At 42.3% G+C, this 16,868-nt stretch overlaps 1 protein-coding gene across 3 annotated transcripts in view; it reads right to left on the bottom strand.

Annotated features, from left to right (window-relative positions):
* Window positions 1–16,868, bottom strand: part of ESYT3 (extended synaptotagmin 3) — a 59,184-nt gene that overhangs the window by 33,205 nt on the left and 9,111 nt on the right. For all 3 annotated transcript variants that reach the window (XM_043524965.1, XM_043524966.1, XM_037911971.2), the window contains exons 2-4: window positions 11,349–11,390; window positions 9,335–9,469; window positions 8,445–8,521 (exon numbers count right to left, since the gene is read on the bottom strand). In XM_043524965.1, coding sequence (XP_043380900.1) covers window positions 8,445–8,521; window positions 9,335–9,469; window positions 11,349–11,390 — 254 coding nt within the window. The remainder of the gene's footprint in view (window positions 1–8,444; window positions 8,522–9,334; window positions 9,470–11,348; window positions 11,391–16,868) is intronic.

A 16,868-nucleotide genomic window follows, 5' to 3' on the forward strand; every position in this document is an offset into this window, starting at 1 on the left:
TGGTAGCATCACACTGGGAAACTAAAAGGGATGCCTGACAGACTGGCACGATCCTGGAATTTCCTGAACATACCTTAATTCCACAAGGTAATTCAGTTCAATGAACCCTTATTGAGTTAGGGTTTAATACCTTCAGGGTACATGGTATTAAAAATGGAATTGTATCTTCTCTAGTAGGGAGGGTGGATGCTAATGAACTTCCTCCTTACCAATCTTTGAAGCCATCACCCCCGGAGAGATTCATATATATTACTTCAAACTGGATTCTCCAAAGACCTAATGGACAAAGAAAAGACTTTTCGTTAAATAGCTTATGTTTAAACTGGCCCAGCACCTTCTGATCCAGCAAACAGACAGGTCCATGGAGGGCCCCAATCCTTAGGGAAGGATTGGAAGGACTAGGCCTACAGAGGCCTAATAAGAGTGTGTGCTTGTTCTGAGCTGAAGCTTGATGAACTTGTAACTGCAAAGAAACCCCTCTGGTGGGGTGATGCCCGGTAATCTTATTAGCATGCATGTAGGTGCGTTTATTGTTTCAGTAGGTCTTCTCGGTAATGGTTTTTACCTTAAGAATAAAAAGTAGGCTTGCTTAGAAAGAACGGTGTGGTAATTTATAGCTGTAGCAATCACTCCATTATCAGTCTCTGAAGAGAAAGGAAGAAGGTAGATTCTTTGTAACTTGAAGTCTTTAAATCATGGTTCGAGGACTTCAGTAACTCAGCCAGATGTTAGGGGGTCTATTACAGGAGCGGGTGGAGAAGGTTCTGTAGCCTGCAGTGTGCAGGTGGTCAGACTTGATGATCATAATGGTCCCTTCTGGCCTTCAAATCTATGAGCAAGGTTTGTTTAAGCAGACTGCCTCTGCTGGGAAATACACAGTGAAGGCTAGGAACTGTACAGTCTGGACATATCGTAGTCAGAAGGCAGTGAGATGTGTCTCCAAGAGAGGCTACAGCTGGGGAGCTGGAACCCTAAGACTTGTTGGACCACTAAGGGGAAATACAGGAGCAGCTGCCCTGAACTGGAACAGGCTAGTTTTAAGATATTCTATTGGTAGGCTTTTCATTTCAGGAGTGAAAGAAGAACACACCCCATTGGGCGTTCAGGTGAAAGCACATTCTCCTTAGTAGAGTTTGTCAAAAAATTGACAATTACAAAATCTATTGCAAGGAAGTCTTTAAACCAGCTCCTAGACTTTTTGAAAGATTTCATGCAGTCTACATTTCACCGTAAAAATTTCTAATAAGTTTTTCATGAAAATCTGCATTTTTCTATCAGCTCTATTCCCTACAATCCATCAGTTGCACTATTTAGAAATGAAGCAGCAGCCCATTCCAGCGCTAAAGAAGATTCATTCATTGTGTATAAACTTCACCTCTTACTATTAGTTCGTCACTTACTGGAACTAGTGTCTGTCACAGTTGCTCTATAGTTTACATGGTATATTTCCTCTCTGCATACACGTGCATCTCTTCCTGTGTTTTGGAGGAATTGAGTCTGTCATGTCCTGCTCGGTGTCAAAACTGATTTGTTCAGTTAGTAACAGATTACATGTTTGCTCGCTAACATGCAGCTTTAGGCATTAGCTGAACAATTCTTACTGCTCTGATCCCCATCCTACCTCTCCCAAACCCTGTCTACTCTTTTGCTTGACCGGTCATGTGTGAGAAGCAAGACTGGAAGCTCTTCAGGGTAGTGGTTTATCCATACTGTGCTGCAAAAAAAATAAATAAAATGCTTTCTCAATTTCCTTTTAAATTCTTGCATGAACAGAGTGTCTATTGACAGGTACTGTGGTGGTGGGGGGCGGGGGATAAAAACAAAACCCCCACCCCACCCCACCCACACCACTCCTCTCTTCCAGCAATCAGATGAGTTCACTGCACTTGTATTTATCATACACCTACAACCCTGTGGCTGCAGAAGACTGAATCACAAGCAGGTGTGTGAACAAGAGAACCCACAGAATAATTTCCCTTCTGATTATTTCATCACAGAAGGGTTTAATGCAACCAAGGACTCTATACATCCTTTGCTAGAGGATTACAAGGCCTTCAACATTCTTTCCATATGAATATCCTTCCTCTCAGAGAAACACTTCGCACTGCTATAAACACCTTTCTAATAGACTTTGTTTCTAATGGGTACAGTCGATAGTTAGTTTTGCAGTTTCTTAAAACAACTGAACGATTATCCTGAAGCAAAGCAGCTGCAGGATATAAAGTGGCTGCACTTGAAAAGTTCCTTTTGTTTTGAAAGATTTTATCAGTTTGGAGAATCTAACTCAGTGTTTTGGGAGCCAAGTCAGGTTTTTTCCCCAGTTCTGACATTGTTAGGTGCTCCCTGGAAGAAGTTTGCATCTTCTGACCACCTGCAGAAACCAGATTCCTCCCTAAATGTAGTTTGAATGCTGTACTATTTTGCAATGAACAACTGGGATCCATACATCTGGCTTTTGAACTGGATAAATGATGGGAAAACAAAAACACTTTGTATGTAACTGAAAGAGAGCAAGTAGTGATTTTACCTAACGTTTCTTCTTAAAATCGCTTGAGCTGTTCTAAGATAGACCACAGCTTAAAGTATTTTAAGATTTGCTTTGACATTTTAAATCTGAACATTTAGGCAGTGTGGTTTGATGGGCAGAGCAGGGGATTGGGAAAGAGGACCTCTGGGTTCCATTCCTGGCTCTGCCAAAGATTTCATGCATGACCTGTGGGCAAGTCACAAGTTCTGTGACTCAGTTTCCCCATTTGGAAAAAGGGTTGTATTTATGTCTCAAGAACATGATAAGAAATCATTAGTGTCTATCAAACGCCTTGTGATACTCTGATGCTATGTAAATGCAAGCTATTATTAACAGACTTAATTTGAGCAACATTCTTCAAGCATCTGTTGTTTCCCTTGGTAATTATGAGTAATATGGAGACCAGAAATTTAGTTATGGGTCACACTTGTAGTCTGCTGAGCATACACGTCACTGAGAGTTTTCTTCCTTAAAGGTAAACCACCACAAAGTGATGCTTATTAAACTTTACTAAGAAGAGGTGGAAGCAACAGCTAAGACAAAAAGTCCTTCCCCACCCAGGCTAGGAGTCAGGAAACTGCTTCGACGGCCAGTTCTGCCATGGATTGTTGTGGGACGCTGGCCAAGGCAGTGTCTCGGTACCCTAGCTGCCCCATGTGTAAAATGGGGACAATAATCCTACCTCACAGGGATGCTGTGCAGCCAAAATTCATTAGTGTTTACAGGATGCTTCAAGATCTTTGGATGCTACCTAGACACAAAGCATCTTAATAACCGATGGCAAGGCCTGAGCAATTTTTAAGGGAAAAGGAATGATGTCACTGGATAATGATTTCCTGCAGCTCAAGTTAACAAATGCCAAGATAAAGGAGTCATGTTTATTTTTAAATTTGGAGTCACTCATTCTTTAACACCTACTACTACTTACCTGTTAGTAACCCTGCTATTAGGCCAAATGACTAATGGAGATGAATGATAACTGTCCAGTACTGAGACCTGAAAAAAAGAGAGAGTTCCCAAAGCCTTATGCCCATGCAGAGTCCCAGTGACTTGACTGAAGTCTGCATGGGTGTAAGGGTCCACACACAAACACACACATCCCCTTTTCAAAGGCCTGGGTTTGAAGTCTAAAGAGCAAACAGATTGACAGCAAAAACGTATCATTTCTGATCAGTCATTTTAACCCAGAACTAGAGGGGGAGGGATATCAGACTACCATAGCATTACCTACAGACTGATAACCGTTAAATAAACAAACACGCTACCCTTTTATTAGTAACCTCTTCGGACTGCTGACGTCTTAATTTTATTTCACCTTCTATTATAAGTGTGATGGAATTGTTTAAAATAGTCATATGTGTACCAAGTGTCATTGATCAAAAGGAAACATGAGAGGAAAGTAATTTAACTGGAGAAAAAGCAGCCGTAGGGAACTACCACTAACGAGCAATGGCCAACTGAACAAATACAAATTCAATTCTGTATATTAAGTACATGAGCTTTACTCATGTCCCAATTTGAAGGGCACTTCCTCTGCTAACTGCAGTATCACGTGCATGGACATCTTGCCTCCACAACTATGAGTGCTAGAGTTAAGGCCAAGTTCCATCTCCCTCTCAGTCTCCATTTCTATTTGGAATAGAATTCCTTTGGGGAAGAATTCTCCCCACACGTGATCTCGAGTTTGAAGAACTTGTGAGTGACACAGGTTCAGATGCTTGAGATACGTGAACAGGAAAAACCAGACACCAACACACTTCACCATGACATGCACGTGTTCTGACTAGAACTCTTCACTGCATGACCCCAAAGAAGAGAAAGACTGAAGCTAAAATCTTCCACAATTGGATTATTTTCTAGTTCTGAGAGAGGGCCAAGGTCTGCAAGCAAAGGCAGAGGAACGGATGTAGTTTTACTGAATGAGGGGCTCCCGGCTATGAAAAGGCCAGCCAGAGCAGACTCTGCTCCACTGCATGTTTAAATGGTGTTCTATAGCAGTCTCTCCATGGCACTAGTTTGGGTACAGGGAGGGATATGGCCAGGGGTCTGTCACTACCTGGACCAAACTGATTAACACCTCCTCACCCAGAGATGGGAAGCTCAGGGGTTACTGATGCTACTATAGTTCAGAAGAGTGATGTGTGAACGGGCAGAAGATATCACCGAAGGACAGAGACAACTCTCACCGAGCAAACAGAATTTGTCAACTTACAAGCACAGCTGATGGCTAAATCTCAAAACAGACCCAATATTTGCGTATATTTATTGGCAAAATACATGTGGTTCCTGCTTATTTTCACTGGGGTCTGTTCCCAAGTCTGACATCAGTGAAAAGGTAGGTACCCATTTGTCAAATATAAAGGGAAGGGTAACCACCTTTCTGTATACAGTGCTATAAAATCCCTCCTGGCCAGAGGCAAAACCCTTTCATCTGTAAAGAGTTAAGAAGCTAAGATAACCTCGCTAGCACCTGACCAAAATGACCAATGAGGAGACAAGATACTTTCAAAGCTGGGGGCGGGGGCGGGGGACAAAGGGTTTGTCTATCTGTGTGATGCTTTTGCTGGGAACAGATCAGGAATGCAGTCTCAGAACTCCTGTTAGTTAGTAAAAAGAAAAGGAGTACTAGTGGCACCTTAGAGACTAACCAATTTATTTGAGCATAAGCTTTCGTGCGCTGTAGCATCAGCTTTCGTGAGCTACAGCTCATGAAGTGAGCTGTAGCTCACGAAAGCTTATGCTCAAATAAATTGGTTAGTCTCTAAGGTGCCACTAGTACTCCTTTTCTTTTTGCGAATACAGACTAACACGGCTGCTACTCTGAAACCTGTTAGTTAGTAACTAATCTAGCTAGAAATGCATTAGATTTCCTTTTGTTTAATGGCTGGTAAAATAAGCTGAGCTGAATGGAATGTATATTCCTGTTTTTGTGTCTTTTTGTAACTTAAGGTTTTACCCAGAGGGATTCTCTATGTTTTGAATCTGATTACCCTGTAAGGTGTTTACCATCCTGATTTTACAGAGGTGATTCTTTTACCTTCTCTTCAATTAAAATTCTTCTTCTAAGAACCTTATTGATTTTTCATTGTTCTTGAGATCCAAGGGTTTGGGTCTGTGTTCACCTGTACAAGTTGGTGAGGATTTTTATCAAGCCTTCCCCAGGAAAGGGGGTGTAGGGCTTGGGGGGATAATTTGGGGGAAGACGTCTCCAAGTGGGCTCTTTCCCTGTTTTGTTTAACACGCTTGATGGTGGCAGCGTACGGTTCAGGAACAGGGCAAAGTTTGTACCTTGGGGAAGTTTTAACCTAAGCTGGTAAGAATAAGCTTAGGGGGTCTTTCATGCAGGTCCCCACATCTGTACCCTAGTGTTCAGAGTGGGGAAGGAACCTTGACACCATTGATCTAACTAGGCCCGTAGCACACAACTCCATCTTAGAGCACCGGCTGAATCCTGAATAGACACTGAGCTAAATTTCCTGTCTGATCAACAGCCACTGGCATCTTATGAACAGACACGAGAAATCCCCCCCACACACACACACCCCACCATGCTAAGATTAGGTGTAATCATGACTTCTTTAATCAGTTGTGTGTTTAGAGTCAGTGGGTCAGATTCAGACTTAGTGTAAGCTGCTGCACTTTTTCACATGGGAAGATAATGGAGAATCTAGCACAGTTCAAGCAGGTCTCTCCTTTTTATTACCAGCTCTGACAGTGCAGGGGAATTACCAAGCTAGTCCGAGTTCATAGGTAACAATAGCAGCGTTTATCATCTGCATTCTTTGGGGTGCATAACTGGATAGGCTGGCTTTTCTATCCACCTGAATCCACCCTTCACCAGGACAATTCTCTTAATTTAAAGAGATGAACTCACAAACAACTTCAGTGAGACATGAGGATGATTGCACGTTCCATCCTAGCAGAGACTACCCTATTTACCATGGGAGTCTACCTCTCAGCAATATCCAAGCACACCCATTTTCATAGCTTTTCTTCTGCATCCTGGGGAAACACAGCCAAGGGGCAAAAACCACCATAGCTTATTGTGCTGTTTCTCATCGCCACCATGTGCATTAGTTCCTGAAGCAACTGTCCAACCAATCCAATAGACAGGTGTTTTGCAGAAACAAAAGCCAATATATTACTTATTTTTAGAGCAGCTGGGTGCACAGCACTGTCCAGGACATACAAGAGACACAAGACAAGCCTGAATAGACAAGATATGCTGGATGATCCCATGACAGTTCAGTTATGTTTTGGTCAATATGATGGTGTAAGACCTGGTTCAGCAATGCTGAAAGGTTTCATGGAAGAAGCAGGTCTTCAAGAGGGACCTGGATAAGGAGTGGGGTGGCCAACTAGGGCACAAGAGGGAGACTGTTCCAGGATAAAGGTGCATATCTAAAAAAGCACAACTGCATGAGTGGGAGGATTCAGACGGAGCAGGGAAGGGAGGCTTAAGAGCCGCAGGAGAGGGAGGTGTGATGTAAGCAGCAGAAATTCCTGCCTGCCTTTAAGGCTCTGCAGGGTAATGACCTTGATGTGCAAGGCGTGATACACAAACACATGAACACAGACTTGCTAAATGTCCTCAAAATGGTCTGACTGTAACAGAGGGAATTCTACAATTGTTACATCAGAGAGCATGTTGTAACATTGCCAGTCTTGGTATAAGAGTAAACAGCATGGAATTTTACAGTTTGCTAAGGGAGATGCACATTTCCTGTTAGTTTTGGTGAGGTTTTCCACAGACACACAATGTAAAGGCAGATGCAGTTCTTGTTTGAGTGATGCTACCGTCCACATCACTACATGTTCTTTGTGCACATTGCTCTTGTGGCATTACCATGCAGGAAAGCAGCTTTCATTAGGGGACTATCACCCTTCGGAAGTTTCAAAATTGTAGGCACTCACAAGAAAACATTTTCCTCTACGATCCTACCCCTTCAATGTAACTGAGAAAGGAGTTTAAGTATGAAGTGTTTGAGCTGCTAACAAAAACAAAACAAAAAAAAGCATTAAAAATTGCCACGCTAGGACTGAAGGGTAGAAAATGTTGTCCCTGTATTTAAAAAAGCTCTATGGATGATCCTCTGCTCAGTGTGCGGTGGAGGTTAAAAAAAGCAAGATGTTGTGTTGCATAAGGAATGGGTGATGAACAATATTGTTACAATGCTTTCCTATAGGCAAATCAAATCAATAGAGCAGCCTCATCTGGAATACCAATCACCTCATTTCAAAAGTGATATTGCAGAACTAGAGGGGAGGAGAATAAGGAAGATGAGAATAATCCAGGGCCTGGAAAGACTCATATGAAGAGAGACTGAAAAGACTGGAATTGTTTTCCTTAAAAAGGGGGATGAATAGAATAATGAATGGTACAGAGATGGTGGATTAGGAACTTCAGTTCCCCCCTCCCCTCCATCTCATAACACAAGAACAAGGGGACACTCCAGGGGGGGAAATTCAAAGCCAATCAAAAGGAAATATTTTTTCCTACATAGCATGATTAAACTGTGAAACTCACAGCCAAAGGATGTCATTGAGGACAAGAATTTAAAAAGATTCAAAGAGGAATTGGATATTTTTATGGACATCAAGAATATCCAGCAATGTTATAATTAAAGATAACAAAAAGTTCTATGGATGGGATATTAAGCTTCATGCTTCAGGGAGTAAGCCAATCTCTACCTAGCATAAGTCAGGAGGAGACCTACTGTGGGGGCCAGATTATCCCACACTTGCCTATTGCACGGTTCGTACTTTCTTCTGAAGCATCGTGCACTGGACACCATCATACAGAATACCAGACTGGATGGATCTCGGGTCTGATCCACTGGAGCACTTGCTATATTCCTATGTAACTGCTTGAAGGGCAGCAAGTTAAAAGAGTTTGATATGAATAATTCAATATTACCTTATTTGCAAGTCCAGGATCACTTGTCTACTATCAATTTCCTTAGTATAAGTCTTTACTCCATTGATTTTAGGGCACTGAAAGAAGGAGAGACACATACAAGATATGGCACAGTTAGCATATTTTAAATTAGGGCCAACTGAAGACTTCTATCTGCTTTATTCAACCCAGGTACATTCTTTCATTAAAAAGTTACCTGTTAATATTCTAAAATAGTGAGTGAACTGGAAAGTTTAAAGGAAGATGTAGCACAAACTTGTAAAAGTGAAACAAGTTGGTGTTTTTTTGGGCTCACTTTTCTTACCCTTGATTTTCTCCAAAATCTGAGAGGAGTTGCACAGCTAGATCTAGAAGCATGGGAGCCTCAACAGTGCTGTACCCCCTGGCTCTCTCTACTATTCCGCAAGATCAGTACATGAGTCCAAGTCCTGCTGGGCAATCTTGACGGCCTCAGACAAGCCTGGTTCCAGACGAGCGATGCCACATTTCAAGGATCATAAGGAAACTTCTTTAAACTTTTAATGAAGGGGTGACATACAGGGATGCTGATAAGAGGGCCACCTTTACTGCCTAGCATCAGTCATAAGTTATGCCAGGCTAGGGTTACAGTCACTGGGAAGGTGTTGTGTCCTCCGAATCCAGATACAGTCTTCCTCCTTTTTGGTTAAATAAGGGCTTATTTAAAAGCAAAGGAAACTGAGGACAGGATGACTCCAATAGAATAGAGAGTCAATGGTAGCTGGATTAGGACTGATGCAGTTAGTTTTCTAGTATTACAGAAATAAAGGAACTGTACTCTAGAATCCCAACATTCACCTTCCCCCCCTCTCCGATTTGGGAGCAAAGCAGAACAAGATTGGTCTGTAACCCTTCCCGGTGACTTCACCTACCTTCTCTCCAAAGTGAATTTTGGTAAAGGTACATGTTTTCAGGTGTACATTCTTGGCTCTGATCTTTGGTTCAATTTTTTCTTTAAATGTTTTTTCCATGACTGTCCCAAAGTACGGCCAGGCCTGCACAAGGACCTACAGAAAGCACAAAAAACACAGTGTGGATTCTTTGTATAAGATGCGTCTAGTTAAAGAAAAACTTAACTCCACGCTACACAGCACATATGGCTATTGGCCCTCTATTTTGTAATAAAACTAGTTTTTATTCACACCTTCAAGAGGATTTATTCCAGTTCCTGAGATGATGGTTAAAAAAAAGATTTAACACATACTGTTTGTGACAGATACAATGGACACATGACAGCCGTGAGACTATCCTATCAACTTTGTAAATGTTCTTTGTATCTTTATGAACTAGGGATTATATCTGGGGAACTGGGGAAGATTAATGCAAATCCCTAGGCAGGTAGCCAGCCTGGAGAACCTTTACCTGAGGCAGGTGGGAGGGGTGCACCAAAGAGACTGTTTTTAGCTGGTTGGAGAAGTCTGGCAAACAAAGGACTGAAAATCTGTGACCACCCTGAAATGGGGGTGGGAAGAGGAATGTGTGGCTCTGATCACATCCAAGCTCTAGTGTGACACGATGACCAAGGGGGTCAGACCTTGCAGCACTGTATTCCCATCAGGATCTCTGTGTGGAAGATGGGGGACTCCCTGGTGAACTCAGATCTTCATAGAAGCTGTTCACTGTTGTAAGATACATTTTTCTCTGTAATGCTTTTGTTCTGAATATATAGTACTGTACTTTGCTTTACGAAGGGTGGCTGGTCATTGATTAACCCTGTCATTGCCCCTGAGAGAGACCAGAGCTACAGATGCCAAGTTAAATTCCAACCTGTTGTGCATTGCAGGAGGAATCGCAACTTAAATCCCTGGTCTAAAAAGGAGGGAGCTGTGGGACTCTGACTGGAGAAAGGTCTCAGGCCTCTAGCTGTCATCTAAGTGGGGTGGCCTCAAGGAGGCCACAAAGGGGTCAGAGGTGCAGTTACCTCAGGAACTGTAACACTATTAACCTAGGTCATTTTTCTGAACGAGGAGCTTTGTTTCAGAGCAAAGCTTCCACACCCGATTAGAGATTGGTGGTGCCCAACATGAGACACCTTACAAAGTACTTCAGCCTCGGAAGTTTCCGGACAGTGATCTTCTGAGGATCTGGCCCCTTTGAGGTGCCTCATATCGGGCACCTAGAAAAATAAAATAAAAATAATTTCTGAAAATTTTGGCCTTGTTCTACTTCTAACTGTTCCTATTAACTCAACAAACAAACATGACAGTTCTCCTCCCACAAGAGCTGGCAATTCAGACTGGATGAGACAGCAATAAAGGGTGACAGTGTGCAGCAGGGGTAGGAAAGATCATAGATGAATTACTACTACACAAGCATGTTCGTTCCTGGTATTTAGGTTTTAAGCAGCATCTGTAGTGCAGTGGTTAAGGAAGGAAGACTGGAACTCTGAGTTTTCAGGAGGGGTTTCTTATGTTCGCCAGGAGAGAAGGCCCAGCCCTCATGAACAAGACAAGCACTCAGCTCAGACTGAATCTGCACAGATTTCGTGTGCTCAAAGGTTTAAGCAGAGGCAGGGCTGGCTCCTGCTTTTTTGCCGCCCCAAGTGGCAAAGGGGGGGGGGGGAGCAGGAGCAGGACCTGCTGCCGAATTGCTGCCCAAGAGGGAGTGAAGGAGCCGCCGCCAAATTGCCGCTGAAGACGCGGACGTGCCGCCCCAATCACGGACAGAGTGGTGCCCTTTTCTGTTGGCCGCCCCAGGCACCTGCTTCCTTCGCTGGTGCCTGGAGCCAGCCCTGAGCAGAGGCATTAAATCTGATCGCTCCCTAAAATAGCAAGTTGTTGTTTTTATTATATTTGTATGTTTAAGTCCGTGCTAAGGAGCAACTCCAGAGTAGAGACCGTTCACTAAAAATATTTTCCAGATACAGCTCCATTAACACCTTCTCACCTTGTTCAGCCATTCCACCCGCTCAACATCAGGGGCGTGGACCTAGTGACAAAGAAAAATAAAGTATTACATCGTACACATAAACTATGGAGCTTTATGCAAGAGTAGCTGGGATGTGGAAAGAGAGCTCAGGTTTGGAGGCATGCAGTCAATTGACAATCTCATGTCCCCATTTGTCTTCTATTATTACACGGTTACTTCTGAAATGGTATGAATTCAAAACAACTTTGAAAATTGGAGAATTTGTTTGAAATCAACAAGATGAAATTCAATAAAGACAAGTGAAAAGTACCACATTTCAACAACAATCAAATGCACAAATACAAAATGGGGAACAACTGGGTAGGTGGTACTACTGTTGAAAAGGATCTGGGGCTACAGGGGATCACAAATTGAATATGAGTCAACAACATGGTACAATGGCAAAAAAGGCTATTATTGTGGGGGCTTTAGCAGGAGTGTCATATATAAAACATGGGAGAGAAATGTCACGCTCTACTCGGTACTGGTGATGCCTCAGCAGGAGTATTATGTCCAGTTCTGGACAAACTGGAGTCAAGAGGAGAGCTACAAAAGTGACATGAGGCAAGGTCCAAAAACAAACAACAAAAATATATACACCGCACACCCCACATAAACAAAAAACAAAACCATGATTTTTGGAAAATAAAATAAAAAATTTTTAAAAATAAACCTGTTGAAAATTAAATCTGAATTTTAATATTAAATGTTGAGAAGCTTATGCATCAAACACATTTAAAATGATTTTATTAAATAAAAGTTTTGTTATGTGTTTAATTAAATTCCATTTACCATTCTAATGAAGGTTAATGCAAATCATGAGCAAAAAATTAATAAGCAATAGTATGTTATATCATTCACCATTTTCTAAAACGTACAATTCTGAAATTAAGCTACATAATTGCTTAAATAAATGTATATAGTTATAGTGTACCCTCCTAAGTACCAACTCTAGTGTAAAATCTCTATTTAGCTTTGTAAATCAACAAATTTTAATAGTTATATCAACCAATGAGAATGCACCTTTCTTGAGAAAAACAAGAAGTACAAATGTAGAAGTTGATTCAAATCGATTATTTCAATCAAGGCTTCTCACTTGATTTAAATGGCTGACTTAAATCAATCCACCCTGAAAAAACTGGGTATGGTTAGTCTTGAGAAAAGGAGACTGAAGGGGAACCTGATGACAGTCTTCAAACATGTCAGGGGCTGTTGGAAAGGGGACAATGATCAACGTTCATATCCACTGAAGGTAGGACAAGAAGTAATGGGCTTAATCTGCAGCAAGGAAGATTTAGGTTAGATATTAGGAAAAAAAAAAACTCTTTAACCATCCTTCTAGTTATGATGTGGAATGGGCTTCCAAGGAAGGTTGTGGAATCCCTTTAGAGGAGGTTTTTAAAAACAGGTTCAACAAAACATGTCAAGGATGGGCTAGAATAGATTTACTTGGTCATGCCTTAGTGCAGGGGCCTGGTCTCAAGGTCCTTTCCAGCCCTACATTTCTATGATTCTTTATTCATACCATACAGCCTTTGGGCCCATTCACGTTATTAATGGAAAAACTGCATACCACCACCAATAAAGCAGCATTAGCAAAGAGTTCCCTTTCCCCTCTTCATTATGCAATGGGAAACTGAGGCACTAAACCAGTTCTGATCACAACAGGGCCACAGTATATTGAGAGAGAGAGAGAGAGAAAAATCAGTTTCAGACATTTACTTTGTGGTTTGTGAATAGATCAGCCCATTGCCATTAGTGAAGTAATCCAGTGCCAGAGACATGGTGGGAAAAATAAACACTATCTGAAAAATTGCAAGTTGTGACACATGGCCAGAAAGGGTTAAGCATCCTGTAGGATAAGTGACCCAAATTCAACCTCTAGGGACATATTTTAGATAATATATATATTTTGTTAGAGGTTAACAATGTAACCAAAGGGGGTTCTTGTCTATGCTGCATTCTGTTATTTCAGAGATCAAAAGGGGATTTTAACATTTAAATGAACTGTAACAATAGTGCTATCACTGTATTCATCTCTCTTTGAAACGTATAGCAAGTCACCTGTGAATGAATGGTGGAAAACAGGCAATTGCCTTATGTTACTCCCTGTAGCTAATTACTGGTGATGCTTAGGAAACCTGTCTACTTCAAAGTCTCCATGATTGCCTATTGTTTACCTCAGGTTTCAGAGTAACAGCCGTGTTAGTCTGTATTCGCAAAAAGAAAAGGAATACTAGTGGCACCTTAGAGACTAACCAATTTATCTGAGCATAAGCTTTCCTGAGCTTCATGCATCCGATGAAGCGAGCTGTAGCTCACGAAAGCTTATGCTCAGATAAATTGGTTAGTCTCTAAGGTGCCACAAGTACTCCTTTTCTTTTTGGTTACCTCAGGACTCTGAGCTGTGAAGAGAAGTCCTGGAACTGTATAAAGGTGACTTGGGTCCTGATCCTTTTTATCTCAGATATGCTTGATGCTTTACGCAGGGGAGGCTTAGTCATGGGACTGGAAATCTCCAGTCCCATCTGGATCACCCTGAATATGAACACTGGACTATAATTTATGGACTCATTCTGAAAGAACTCTTTGCAACTACAAAGCTCATCATCTCTACTACATATCTGATCTCAGAACCGTACTCATGTCTGTATGTATACTGATCTTCTAACCAATACTTTTTAAAAAAAAAAAAAATTCAGTTTAGTTAATAAGAATTGGCTGCAAGCGTGTATCTGAGTAAGATCTGAAATATTAACTAACCTGGGAGGTAATGTGTCTGATCCTTTGGGATTGGTAGAACTTTCTTCTAGGATGAAGAAGATTTTCAGTAATCCTCATCATATCCTACTTGGATGTCTGGGTGGAGGCCTAAGGCTGGGTTGCTTTAAGTGAACGGTGTTTTGGCTTCTGGGTAATCAGTAAGGTATTACAGACGCTGTTTGAAGCTAGCTTGGTGGATCTAAGTACTGGAATAACCACCAGCTTTGGGGATTGTCTGCCCCATTATTTGCAGTTTGCCCTAAGTAACCTTGGTGTGGCTCCCCTGGGATCCCGGCCACACAAGTATAACATGCATTTTTATATATTCCTCAACATCCATGCGTCAGAGCTTTAAAGATGCTACCTGACTAACTCAGGCAGTAAAAAACAATGAGAAGTCTATTGAGTAGCCTGGATTTATGCAAAACACAAAAAAAACACTGCAGCATTTTCTCTCAACCTTCTTCAGAAGTCAGCATTTATAACAGTCGAGTTTAATAGAAATTCACCAAGAATAAGCCGTGTTAGAAGGTTATGGGCTAACAGAAAACCCGGAGTTAAAAATCTCCTTTTAAAGAAAGCCTTGTGTCCATCAGGAGTTCAGCTCTCATGCCCACCTCTTAGACCACCTCTCCCCAGCACCATTCGGGGACGAGGCGGGGGAGGAAGAGATGGGGATATTTGCGGGGGGGGGGGGGGGGGGGGGGGTAGGAGGGGAAGAAGAGGACAGAATGCCAAACCTATTTACCTATTTTTCCCTTGACAAAGTAGCCAAGCTATTGCTTTATTTCTGCTGCCATCTTCTTTAAAAGATGGAGTCAATTTTCATCCCTGCAGGAAACAGACAGCCATCAAGCATCACACGCTATACAGCCAATTACAGTGATCTTTAATAGAAAAAAAATCTGTTTGCATAGAATACATACAAAATAAAGGGAAAAAGCCACAGAACACGCAATAATTACAAATGAATTTCAACTAGTTGACAGGACAAGACAGGCACAAAGCTAGTATTGCAAAGCACGGAAACAGCTACAGTATAGATGAACAAAGCTTGCCTCTCAACCTAAGACTGGTCTGGTCTTTTTTAGCTTATCAGCTCAGAGTGTTTTAGCCCATGTCTCAGTCCTTCTCATATGTACCCCAGACACATATGACCTGAAAAGGACGTGCCTAGCCAATTGAAAATACATACCCCATTGAGGAGGGTGCCCCACTGGAGAACAGAGAATGGCTTGGACAAATGTAGTTCATTTGACACAATTCGGTTGGCCTCTCATTGTTTCAGTATCCATTCCGAATGCTCGCAAGTATACCAACATGTATGTAATTCAAGTCTCCATTCTCCCCTTCCCCTTCTCTCCCCCCCTCCCAAAAGCCACCAAAAGAATTCACTCTTGGGGAAGGTGGTTTGCCGAAGAGGCTAACAAGATTTCATGCAGTTTGACATCTCATTACCATTCAAATGCATACAGCCACCAGTACCAGGCTAACTGTCATACAGACTAACAGACAACAGAATTCTGAACTTCCCAACATTTACAGAGTGCCATTTATAGGAGATGGCAAGACACCACTCTCAGCCAAACCCAAGGAAAATCACCAAAAAGAAAGAACTTGGGTGAGCAGAGAAATCTGTGTTTCCACTTACAGGCTTGGCCAGAAATTTATGTCGAGCTTTCCTTTTTGAAAGCGCTACAGCCTCTGAAAGACTTCTGCCTTCACTCATGATGCTCTAGAGTGGATGCTTCACACTGACTAGTGATGATCCAAAATGCATTGCTGCGGGACATCATAAATATCCTGCATTTCAAGTGAACCCAGAAGAGCCAGTGGACTTCAGAGGCCATAAGCAAGATAGTCAAGAAAGCAAGTTAAACTTATTTCTGCCCTAGAGGTCTGGTTCTCCTCACCCCTTGCCACCAGAGCCTTAGTGATGGCCCTCGCAAAAATATTTTTGCATGTCTCAGTTTTGCCATTCACCCTCACTGCACTTATTTTAATCTCACAGTGCTTTACAGATTCTCCTGAGATGTTCCTTGCTTCTGATTACTTTCTAAACATGCCAGTTGTTCTCACAGAACGAATTAAACAGTATTATGAAACACAGGCACTGGTTCCTCAGTATGGCCATGGAGTGCTGAGCACAAGCCCCGAGGCGGTGGCAAAGTGCAGGCCCACAGCCATGGCAAACAGAACTATTTTACTGGGATCACTTTTCCAGGCATCTCATTCTGCTAGCCCAGGGCTTGCCAGGGAAGATATTTATGGCTGTTTCCACACAGGCAGTGGGACAGTCTTCAGCTGTAACCGAACCACATCATCATCACTCAAATCAACTCTTAATTTAACGCTGGTTGCAGTTAGGGCAGCAGCTCCAGTGGCTGCCTGGCAAGCGTGTCTGTCTGTCTGTCTGTCTCTCTCTCTCTCTCTCTCACACGCACACCCCCCCCCCCCATGGGATGCTGCAAAACTCTACTTGCAGAGACGGGGGAAGTGGGGGCAGGGCACCCAAAAGGAGGAAGAATGGGCTGGAGATCCTCTAGGTAGTGTGACAGAAAACAGAAGTAGATGTGCTAAAGGAAGAGAGGAGGTGCCTGCCCTGCAAGGCCCCACATGAGTACTAGGGTTTAGAATGACCAAGGCTACAATCTTGATGTACTGTTTGAAACAATATTACATTAAAGAACACTAGGAAACAAACGCACTCAATGCTAAACCAGAGGCTCATTAACA

The sequence above is a fragment of the Chelonia mydas genome, chromosome 11, assembly GCF_015237465.2.
Source record: "Chelonia mydas isolate rCheMyd1 chromosome 11, rCheMyd1.pri.v2, whole genome shotgun sequence".
Taxonomy (NCBI): Eukaryota; Metazoa; Chordata; order Testudines; family Cheloniidae; genus Chelonia; species Chelonia mydas.